Raw genomic sequence first — 12,505 nt, 5'->3', positions numbered from 1 at the left:
AGGTTATGGCACAAGATATTTCTTCTTTTCATTTTATTTTGTTTTTTTCTTAAGGTTTAATTTTATTTAGTTGTTATTCTTGTTTGTACATAGTTGGGGCTATTTTTTGCTGCAGTGTAAAATATACCATTAGTGAGGCTTTCGTGGCATCCCATCTCATCCGAAGGTTTCTTGAAATTTGAAAGACTATAAAAGAAATGTTATTTTTCTCAGATATTGAAACATGCACCAAATGCCCAGATGATCAATTTCCAAACATGAATCAAGTCGAATGTATTCCCAAAAGAATAACCTTTTTGTCCTATGAAGAATATCTGGGCATCATCCTCGTCTCCTTTGCTCTCCTCTTGTTCCTAACCACAGGCTTTGTTTTATTTAAATTCCTTCAATATCTTGAAACTCCCATTGTCAGAGCCAACAACCAGGACCTCTCCTTCATCCTCCTCATCTCCCTCCTGCTTTGTTTTTTGTCCTCCTTTCTCTTCATTGGCCAGCCAAGAAAAGCAACCTGTCTTCTCCGACAAACAATGTTCAGCATTGTCTTCTCAGTAGCTGTGTCTTCTGTATTGGCCAAAACAATCACAGTGGTGCTGGCTTTCCTTGCCTCAAAACCAGGAAGCGGGATGAGAAAATGGTTAGGGAAGAGCTTAGCCAACTCCATCATCCTTTCTTGTTCTAGTGTCCAAATTTTCATTTGTGCCATGTGGCTGGGAGTTTCTCCCCCATTCCCTGATTCTGACGTGTATTCCCAGCCTGGAGAGATCATCCTTCAATGCAACGAAGGCTCGGTTGCCATGCTTTACATTGTCCTCAGCTACATGGGTTTCCTAGCTGTCATTTGCTTCATAGTGGCTTTCTTGGCCAGAAACCTACCTGGGGCCTTTAATGAAGCCAAACTTATAACTTTCAGCATGCTGGTCTTTTGCAGTGTCTGGGTCTCTTTCCTGCCCAGCTACTTGAGCACGAAAGGAAAGTCCATGGTGGCCGTGCAGGTCTTCTCCATTTTGGCCTCAAGTGCTGGACTGCTGGGCTGCATCTTCTTCCCCAAGTGCTACATTATCATCCTTAGACCAGATCTAAACACTAAGGAACATCTAACAATAAAACAAGGGAACTGACAGTGAAATTGTTCCTTAAGATCATAACATTTAATAATTAATTGCAATTGTTGATGGTTTATATGCTTTGTTTCCATCTATTTACAGCTTACATTATTTAAAATTGAAAGAAATAAAAATAGATTAATGAAATTAAAATCTAAAATAATCTCTAAACAATCAAATAAATTTAATAGTTGATGTTTGTGTTTTTAATCTATAGATAACCTTCCTTTTACTCAGCACACAGATTAGCAAATATTTATCTTGGGCTACGAACTGTTTTAAGCTTGATAGGTAACTTCAGAGTTAGTTAGGAGGGTCTGAACTTCATCTTCAGGGTTTTTTTAGAATTCAGAATCAAGTGTAGGACTCAAAGAAATCACTTAATTCTTTCTGTTTTTTAGCATGTCCTGGTGGGACTCCCTGAAATAATGTTAAGAGACTCCCCCACACACACATGCAACAAAGAGATACACTCAGTTGACATGGTCTTTAGGAGGCAATATCCACAGCTACTTGGTCTTGTCTGGGTTAAATCTGAACATGTTGACTCCCATCCAGATCCTCACAGCCTCAAGGCACCGGCACACCACATCCACTGCTTCACTGAACTGATTTGGGGTGGAGATATATAACTGGGTATCATCTGCATATTGCTCCTACCTCACCCTGAATTGTTGGATGATCTCATCCGGTGGTTTCATGTAATAAATGTGTCATAAATGTTTCATAATGTTTTCTCCAGTTCATTTCTTGCAATCTTACTATTAATACAAGGTACTTTTCCCACTTATACAAGGTACTTTTCCAACTTATTATTACTCTAGTAATAATATGAACTACTTTACTATACTCCTAACAAATATTCAAAAATATTTTTGTCTTATACCGAATACAAACTCTCATTGATGTAGAGTTTGTATTAGGTATAAGACAAAAATATTTTTGAATATTTGTTAGGAGTACAGTGTTCCCTCGATTTTTGCGGGTTCGAACTTCGTGGAAAATCTATACCACGGTTTTTCAAAAATATTAATTAAAAAATACTTTGCGGGTTTTTCCCCTATACCAAGATTTTTCCCACCCAATGATGTCATATGTCATCGCCAAACTTTTGTCTGCCTTTAATAAATATTTTTTTAAATAAACTTTAATAAATAAACATGGTGAGTAATATTCTGAATGGCTGTTAAGGGAATGGAAAATTGCAATTTAGGGGTTTAAAGTGTTAAGGGAAGGTTTGTGATACTGTTCATAGCCCAAAATAGTGTACTTACTTCCACATCTCTACTTCGCAGAAATTCAACTTTCGCGGGCGGTCTTGGAACGCATCCCCCGCGAAAAGCGAGGGAACACTGTATAGTAAAGTAGTTCATATTAATACTAGAGTAATCAATGAAATCAATCAAATCATGTCAGACTAATCTCATTGATTTCTTTGACTATGTCACAAAGGTGTTGGATCAAGGTGGTGCCATGGATATTGCCTATCTGGACTTCAGCAAAGCCTTTGATACGGTTCCACATAAAGAGCTGATAGATAAATTAGTGAAGATTGGACTTAATCCCAGGATAGTTCAGTGGATTTCAAGCTGACTGAAGCATAGACATCAGAGAGTTATTGCTAATGGCGAGTATTCTGAGCAGAGACAGGTTACAAGTGGTGTGCCACAAGGATCTGTTCTGGGTCCTATTCTTTTTAATATGTTTGTGAGTGACATAGGGGAAGGTTTGGTAGGGAAGGTTTGCCTATTTGCCGATGACTCTAAAGTGTGAAATAGGGTTGATATTCCTGGAGGGGTCTGTAATATGGTAAATACTAGATAAATGTTCAAAGCAATGGAAACTGCAGTTTAATGTTTTCAAATGTAAAATAATGCACTTGGGGAAAAGGAATCCTCAATCTGAGTATTGCATTGGCAGTTCTGTGTTAGCAAAAACTTCAGAAGAGAAGGATTTAGGGGTAGTGATTTCTGACAGTCTCAAAATGGGTGAGCAGTGTGGTCGGGCAGTAGGAAAAGCAAGTAGGATGCTCGGCTGCATAGCTAGAGGTATAACAAGAAGGAAGAGGGAGATTGTGATCCCCTTATATAGAGCGCTGGTGAGACCACATTTGGAATACTGTGTTCAGTTCTGGAGACCTCACCTACAAAAAGATATTGACAAAATTGAACGGGTCCAAAGACGGGCTACAAGAATGGTGGAAGGTCTTAAGCATAAGACGTATCAGGAAAGACTTAATGAACTCAATCTGTATAGTCTGGAGGACAGAAGGAAAAGGGGGGACATGATCGAAACATTTAAATATGTTAAAGGGTTAAATAAGGTTTAGGAGGGAAGTGTTTTTAATAGGAAAGTGAACACAAGAACAAGGGGACACAATCTGAAGTTAGTTGGGGGGGGAAATCTAATAACCTACTATCAAAAAAACAATTTGGATTCAGAAAGAAACTATCCTGCATCCTACAACTACTCCACTGCAAAAACATCTGGACCACCCACTTTGATCAAGGAAAATCCATCGATGCAATTTATATTAACTTCTGCAAAGCCTTTGACTCAGTGGTTCACGACAAACTTCTCCTAAAACTCAAATCATATGGCAACTCAGGTCTCCTCCACAACTGGATTACTGCATTCCTGTCAAACAGGCAACAAGTTGTCAAAATCGGAAGCTCCATCTCCTCCCCTGTCCCTGTCAAAAGCGACATTCCCCAAGGCAGCGTACTAGGCCCTACTCTCTTCATCCTATACATCAATGACCTCTGCGATAATATCGCAAGCAACTGTGTACTTTTTGCCGATTATGTGAAACTTTTCAACACCACTGACAACACACTCACTCTCCAAAAAGACCTTGATTCTGTTTCAGACTGGTCCAACACCTGGCAACTTCAAATATCAGCCAACAAATGCTCTACCCTCCACATCGGCAAAAAGAACCCTCACAACCAACCACCACTCAGTAAAAGACCTTGGAATACTAATATCAAATGACCTAAGTGCTAAAGCCCACTGCAACAATATCGCCAAAAAGGCTTCCAGAGTTGTTAACCTGATCCTACGCAGCTTCTGCTCCGGCAATCTCACACTACTGACTACAGCCTACAAAACCTATGCCAGACCCATTCTCGAATACAGCTCATCTGTCTGGAACCCACACCACATCTCAGACATCAACACTCTCGAAAACGTCCAAAGATATTTCACCAGAAGAGCCCTTCATTCCTCCACTTGAAAAGAATACCCTATGAAAATAGATTAACTATCCTGGGCCTTGAAAGCTTAGAACTACGACGCCTAAAACACGATCTAAGTATTGCCCACAAGATCATACGCTGCAACATCCTTCCGGTCTATGACTACTTCAGCTTCAACAGCAACAACACAAGAGCACGCAACAGATTCAAACTTAATATTAATCGCTCCAAACTTGACGGTAAAAAATATGACTTTAAACAATCGAGTTGTCGAAGCGTGGAACTCATTACCGGACTCAATAGTGTCAACCCCCAATCCCCTACACTTCTCCCTTAAACTCTCCACGATTGACCTCTCCAGATTCCTAAGAGGCCAGTAAGGGGCGTACATAAGTGCACTGATGTGCCTATCGTCCCCTGTCCAATTGTCTTTCCTTATCCCTTTTATCATATATATTCTCTCCTTTATATATATTCTCTTCCCATCTACTTCTCTTCTTTTTACCTCCTAGCTATATATATATTACTTAATGTCTTGCCTCTTTCATATGTATTGTATATTGGACAAAGTATAAATAAAAAATAAAATAAAAATAAAAAAACCCAAAAGCAACATGAGGAAATATTATTTCACTGAAAGAGTAGTAGATCCTTGGAACAAACTTCCAGCAGACGTGGTTGGTAAATCCACAGTAACTGAATTTAAACATGCCTGGGATAAACATATATCCATCCTAAGATAAAGTACAGGAAATAGTATAAGGGCAGACTAGATGGACTATGAGGTCTTTTTTCTGCCGTCAGTCTTCTATGTTTCTATGTTTCTATGACCTTTGCAATTACATCACAAGGAACTGTGTCCTCTTTGCCGACGATGTAAAACTCTTCAACACCACCGATAACACAACTACTCTCCAATAAGACCTGAACTCTGCTTCTGAGTGGTCTAACACATGGCAACTCCAAATCTCAACTAGCAAATGCTCTGTCCTACACATTGGGAAAAAGAATCTGAACTCCAAATATGAACTGAATAATCAAAGTATCACAGATAATCCTCACTCGGTTAAAGACCTTGGTAGAAACATAGAAACATAGAAGACTGACGGCAGAAAAAGACCTCATGATCCATCTAGTCTGCCCTTATACTATTTTCTGTATTTTATCTTAGGCATGTTTAAATTTAGTTACTGTGGATTTACCAACCACGTCTGCTGGAAGTTTGTTCCAAGGATCTACTACTCTTTCAGTAAAATAATATTTTCTCATATTGCTTTTGATCTTTCCCCCAACTAACTTCAGATTGTGTCCCCTTGTTCTTGTGTTCACTTTCCTATTAAAATCACTTCCCTCCTGGACCTTATTTAACCTTTTAACATATTTAAATGTTTCAATTATGTCCCCCCTTTTCCTTCTGTCCTCCAGATTATACAGATTGAGTTCATTAAGTCTTTCCTGATACGTTTTATGCTTAAAACCCTGCTGTTCTGTTCGGGTCATATGTGACCCGAAGCCAAGTTTGAGTCCCTGTAAAAAATTTTCCCTGCATATCTGAAACTTGAAATTTCATGTAGTTTCATCATTTCAGGGGTTCTCTCTATGAGAATTTTTTTGGGGGGGTGGGGGGCTTAGTTTTTGCTGGGCAAAAAAAGTTACAAATCTTCTGTTCCTGGGTCACCCTGACCCGGACCGAAAACTCTTCATTTGCAGTGCTTATGTTTGGTCTTTTTGAAAGCTTTTTTCACTTGGAAAGTAGTCTGAACATTTCTGCACACAATGATATGACAATTGAAATGAAAAAAGTAAATCTTATTGGTTTATTTTGCGGATATAATGCACGCCCCCCCCGTTTTTGTGAAAAAATTTTCAATTTATGGATAGTTTTGCTTGCAAAATGCATTCTATTTTACTAAAGTTGGTGTGGGATTGGTAGCTTGAACATTTCTGAATATAAGAAAAATATAAAGGAACTGAAAAAAATGATTCTTATTGGTTTTTTAACATCAGAAATAAGGCCTCCCCCCCCCTTGGCTGCTTGCAACCATTTTCACTTTTTATTTTTTTATGCTCCAAATCCGAAATATTCTTTAAAATCTTAGGCATTCATTTACTCAATTTAACAATGCTGATCATCAAAAAATATTTTTGGGGTGGTGGCTAATTGTTTTCTGGGCAAAAAAAAATCATAACTTTGAATCTGTTTCTGTTCGTATGTGACCGGACCAAAAATATTTTTTTTAGGTACTTGAATTTGATCTTTTTGAAAACTTTTTCAACTGGAAAACTAGTTTGAACATTTATGAACATAATGATATGAAAATTGAACTGGAAAAATTGAGACTTATATTTTTATTTTGATCAAAAATCCCCTCCCCCCATCCTTTTTTAATTTCGTGTCAATTTCTATTTTTTAAGGCTACAAATCCCTAAGGAATTTTCCCCCAAAAGGTTTGATATACTAAATTGAACATTTCTGAATATAAGAAAAATATAAATGAACTGAAAAAAATGGTTCTTATTGGTTTATGTTTGCCACAAAAGGGCCACCCCCCCCCTCGGCCTTGCTGTGTGCCATTATTGTCACTGTTTTATACATATTTGTCTAGAAATATTTGGAATATCCTTTTGAAAATCAACCACATTGTAGCCAGAGAACTAATTTTATGAAACAAATCCATTTTACTAAAAAAAAGTATGTAAGTTTGAAATTAACAGCATAATTTTTATATAAATTGAAATAATTGAGGCATACTTTATGTGCAAAATAAACCAATATGCATCAATTTTTCCAGTTCAATTTTCATATCATTATGTTCAGAAATGTTCAAGCTACCAATCCCACACCAACTTTAGTAAAATAGAATGTATTTTGCTAGCAAAACTATCCATAAAGTGAAGACTATTTTAAAAAAACAGGGGGGGCGTGCATTTCATCAACAAAATAAACCAATATGCATCAATTTTTCCAGTTCAATTTTCATATCATTATGTTCAGAAATGTTCAAGCTACCAATCCCATACCAACTTTAGTAAAATAGAATGCATTTTGCAAGCAAAACTATCCATAAATTTAAAAAAAATTTCACAAAAACAGGGGGGGCGTGCATTATATCCGCAAAATAAACCAATAAGATTTACTTTTTTCATTTCAATTTTCATATCATTGTGTGCAGAAATGTTCAGACTACTTTCCAAGTGAAAAAAGCTTTCAAAAAGACCAAACATAAGCACTGCAAATGAAGAGTTTTCGGTCCGGGTCAGGGTGACCCGGGAACAGAAGATTTGTTACTTTTCTTAAACAGAACAGCAGGGTTAAAACCTTCCACCATTCTTGTAGCCCGTCTTTGGACCCATTCAATTTTGTCAATATCTTTTTGCAGGTGAGGTCTCCAGAACTGAACACAGTACAGTAGAACCCCGACTTACGAGACTAATTGGTTCCGGAAGGAGGCTCGTAAGTCAGAACGCTCGTATGACGAAACATTGTTTCCCATAGGAAACAATGTAAAGTCAATTAATCCGTGCAACAACAAAAAAACCCGCTGCCCGCCGAACGCGGAAGTTAGCGTTCAGAGACAGCTGCGAAGCGGCGCGCGTGTTTTAAAATGTGGCAGCCGGCCTGGGGGGCTCGGGGGCTTCCCCCCGAGCCCCCCAGACCGGCTCTGACGTTTTAAAACACGTGCGCCGCTTTGCAGCTGTCTTCTGAAGCCGGAACGCTAACTTCCGCGTTTGGGTTCAGAAGACAGCTGCAAAGCGGCGCGCGTGTTTTAAAACGTGGCAGCTGGCCTGGGGGGCTCGGGGGCTTCCCCCCGAGCCCCCCAGGCCAGCTCTGACGTTTTAAAACACGCGCGCCGCTTTGCAGCTGTCTTCTGAAGCCGGAACGCTAACTTTCGCGTTTGGGTTCAGAAGACAGCTGCAAAGCGGCGCGCGCGCGTGTTTTAAAACGTGGCAGCCGGCCTGGGGGGCTCGAGATCCAGAGGGGAGAATGGGGCAGGAAAGAGTGGAGAAAAACGGAGGAAACCCATGGAGATCCAGAGGGGAAGAAGGGGGAGGAAAGAGTGCAGAAAAACGGAGGAAAACCCATGGAGATCCAGAGGGGAAGAAGGGGGAGGAAAGAGTGCAGAAAAACGGAGGAAACCCATGGAGATCCAGAGGGGAAGAAGGGGGAGGAAAGAGTGGAGAAAAACTTTGCAGCTGTCTCCTGAAGCCGGAACGCTAACTTCCGCGTTCGGCTTTCAGAAGACAGCTGGGAAAGCGGCGCGCGTGTTTTAAAACGTCAGAGCCGGCCTGGGGGGCTCGGGGGCTTCCCCCCGAGCCCCCCAGGCCGGCTCTGACGTTTTAAAACACGTGCGCCGCTTTGCAGCTGTCTTCTGAAGCCGGAACGCGGAAGTTAGCGTTCCGGCTTCAGGAGACAGCTACGAAAGTGGCGCGCGTGTTTTAAAAAGGTTGCAGCCGGCCTGGGGGGCTTGCCAGCACCCCCCCCCAGCACCCCAGGCTGGCTGCAACCTTTCAAAACACGCGGGATACAAGCGCCAAGGAGCTGTCTCCTGAAGACGAGACAGCTCCTTGGCGCTCGTATCCCGAATGTGAGCTCGGGAGGCGAACAAAAATGTTGCTCCCCCTCCCAGCTCTTATCTCGAGTAGCTCGTAAGTAGAGCTGCTCGTATGTCGAGGTTCCACTGTATTCCAAATGTGGTCTCACCAGCACTCTATATAGAAGGATCACAATCTCCCTCTTCCTGCTTGTTATACCTCTAGCTATGCAGCCAAGCATCCTACTTGCTTTCCCTACCGCCTGACTACACAGTTCACCCATTTGAACAGTCGTTACCCCTAAATCCTTCTCTTCTGAAGTTTTTGCTAACATAGAACTGCCAATACAATTCTCCGATTGAGGATTCCTTTTCCCGAAGTGCATTATTTTATATTTGGAAACATTAAACTGCAGTTTCCATTGCTTTGACCATTTATCTAGTAAATCATTTACCATATTACAGACGCCTCCAGGAATATCAACCCTCTTGCACGCTTTAGAGTAATTGGCAAATAGGCAAACCTTCCCTACCAAACCTTCCCCTATGTCACTCACAAACATATTAAACATATTAAAAAGAATAGGACCCAGAACAGACCCTATCCTTGCGGTAGGAAAAGAAAGTAGGATGCTTGGCTGCATAGCTAGAGGCATAACAAGCAGGAAGAGGGAGATTGTGATCCCCTTATATAGAGCACTGGTGAGACCACATTTGGAATACTGTGTTCAGTTCTGGAGACCTCACCTACAGAAAGATATTGACAAAATTGAACGGGTCCGGTAAATCCACAGTAACTGAATTTAAACATGCCTGGATAAATCCATCCTAAGATAAAATACAAAAAATAATATAAGGGCAGACTAGATGGAACTTGAGGACTTTTTCTGCCATCAGTCTTCTATGTTTCTATGTTTTAGTTTCCAGTCCCCTTATCATCCTGGCTGCTAGAGTTTTTATGTCTTTTTTGTAATGTGGTGAGGTGACCAAAACTGGATGCAGTACTCTAGGTGTGGCCTAACTAAGGCTTTATAGAGTGGTATTAGTATAAAGTGACCAGATTTTTACATTGACTGGGGGGGGGGGGCTTGATTAAAAATTTGGTTTATATGGAACAAAAAAATATCTTTCTTTTTCTCTCTCTCTCTTCCTCCCTCCATTTCTCTCTATTTCTCTCTCTCCCTCCCTCTTTCTTTCTCTCTCTCCTTCCCTCTTTTTTCTATCTTTTCTTTCTTCTCTCTTTTTTTTCTATGAAGTGGCATATAAGTCTAAATGCTATTGCTATAAAAGAAAGAAAGGAAGAAAGAAAGGAAGAGGAAGGAAAGAAAGAAGGAAAGAGAGAGAGAAATGAAGGAAGGGAGGGAGGGAGAGAGAGAGGAAGGAAGGAAGGAAAGGAGAGAGGAAGGAAGAATGGAAGGAGGGAAGGAGAGAGAAAGGAAGAAGGAAGGAAAGAAGGAAAGAAAGAGAGGGAGAGAAAGGGAGGGAGGGGAGAGGAAGGAAGGAAGGAGAGAGAGAGACAAAAGAGGGAAGAAGGGAGACAGAGAGAAAGAAAGAAAAAAAGGGAGGAGGAGAGAGGAAGGAAGGAAGGAAAGAAGGAAAGGAGAAAGAGAAAGGAAGGAAGGGAGGGAGGAGAGAGAGAGAGACAAAGGAAGGAAGGAGGGAGGGAGAAAGAAAGAAAGAAAGAAAGAAAATAGAAAGGGAGGGAGAGGAGAGAGAGGATGGAAGGAAGGAAGGAGAGAGAGAGATAAAAAGAAAGAAAGGGAGGGAGGGAGGCAGGAGACAGGAAGGAAGGAGAAAGAGACAAAGGAAGGAAAAAGGGAGGGAGAGAGAGAGAAAGAAAGAAAAAAGAAAGGAAGGAAAGAAAGAAGGAAAGAAAGAAATAATTCTTTTTTTGTGTTAGCAAAAACTTCAGAAAAGAAGAATTAAGGGGTAGTGATTTCTGACAGTCTCAAAATGGTTGAGCAGCGTGGTCGGGTGGTAGGAAAAGCAAGTAGGATGCTTGGCTGCATAGCTAGAGGTATAACAAGCAGGAAGAGGGAGATTGTGATCCCCTTATATAGAGCGCTGGTGAGACCACATTTGGAATACTGTGTTCAGTTCTGGAGACCTCACCTACAAAAAGATATTGACAAAATTGAACGGGTCCAAAGACGGGCTACAAGAATGGTGGAAGGTCTTAAGCATAAGACGTATCAGGAAAGACTTAATGAACTCAATCTGTATAGTCTGGAGGACAGAAGGAAAAGGGGGGACATGATCGAAACATTTAAATATTTTAAAGGGTTAAATAAGGTCCAGGAGGGGAAGTGTTTTTAATAGGAAAGTGAACGCAAGAACAAGAGAACACAATCTGAAGTTAGTTGGGGGAAAGATCAAAAGCAACGTGAGAAAATATTATTTTACTTAAAGAGTAGTAGATCCCTGGAACAAACTTCCAGCAGACATGGTTGGTAAATCCACAGTAACTGAATTTAAACATGCCTGGGATAAACATAGATCCATCCTAAGATAAAATACAGGAAATAGTATAAGGGCCAACTAGATGGATCATGAGGTCTTTTTCTGCCATCAGCCTTCAAGGATAATGATTGCTTCCATGGCGTATGAGCAGAGGAAGCACTAGAGTTAAGTGTCACCTATGTAGATGGGTACCAAACTCTATAGCAGTCTCTGGAGGAAAAAGACCACATTGAAGGACAGCAGAAGTCACTTTTCTGGCTGTTGAGGTCTCTTGCTGTAACATCACTTTCTGGACATGTCCTAACAGGAAGGATTATTATCACTACACAACCCTGCCCCAAGGATCTATCTGCGATTTTTTACTAATACTGTATACTTTTCTCCACCTGCCCCTCATGAGATTGAAGATGTTCAGGATCCCAAAAGGACAAGTTCCTTCTCATTGTAATTATCACCTCACAGGCCTTGAGACCTCTTCTCTTCCTCCTCCATTGACTCCCTTTGATGTACACATCATATTGAAGTCGCAAGGAAGGGGTCTTGTATTAGAAAAGGATCAATGCCACAGGATACACCATAGCCTCTCATTTGTGTCTTATTTTGTAGGAAAGGCTCAAATCCAAATTATGAGGAAAATAAAACCTAAAAGAAACCCACATGATTTTCTTCTTCCTGTTCAATCCTCAGTTCATGACTTGAATGCAGAGTTTTCTTGAAAGTAGAGATTGTTGTAAGAGATAGAAAGTGATCTTCAATGTACTTTCTATCTCTTACAGGTGAATCTTAAGTTTGTCTCAGGAAAGATATTGGCGATTCCATCCTGTGTGAGAGCTTTCAATTCTTCTAATTGTTCTTTGGAAACAGGAAGGAGATTGATTCAACCCCATGAATTATGGGCCTCCTCCTTCTGTTTCTCCTTCTTATGCTGCTGGTGCCCCAGTCAGTCTGTGGAAAATTTAGAAAGAAATGCCCACTGAATTTGGACCACCAGGATGGAGAAAAGCCATGGAGCTATTATAGGCCAGGAGATCTTCTCATCAGTATAGTCGTCTCTGCATCAGAAATAACACCTGCAACATCACCTTTCAACATGGCTCCATCTAGTCAGATTCGGTTGTAAGTCATTCATTGTGATGAAATTTCCTTCCCTCCATTTGCAAGTCTAACACTTCTTTTCTTCTGCTTCTTATTTAATTACTCTTATATTGTAGGA

At 40.5% G+C, this 12,505-nt stretch overlaps 1 protein-coding gene across 1 annotated transcript; it reads left to right on the top strand.

Annotated features, from left to right (window-relative positions):
• The first annotated feature begins 257 nt into the window (after window positions 1-257).
• LOC139158843 (vomeronasal type-2 receptor 26-like) lies at window positions 258-1,118 on the top strand. The gene has a single exon (XM_070736185.1). It carries the CDS (start codon window positions 258-260, stop codon window positions 1,116-1,118), a length of 861 nt encoding a protein of 286 aa, XP_070592286.1.
• Window positions 1,119-12,505: the final 11,387 nt, after the last annotated feature.

Source organism: Erythrolamprus reginae, chromosome 2 (assembly GCF_031021105.1).
Source record: "Erythrolamprus reginae isolate rEryReg1 chromosome 2, rEryReg1.hap1, whole genome shotgun sequence".
NCBI lineage: Eukaryota > Metazoa > Chordata > Lepidosauria > Squamata > Dipsadidae > Erythrolamprus > Erythrolamprus reginae.
This window is presented reverse-complemented; position numbering and strand designations above follow the sequence as displayed.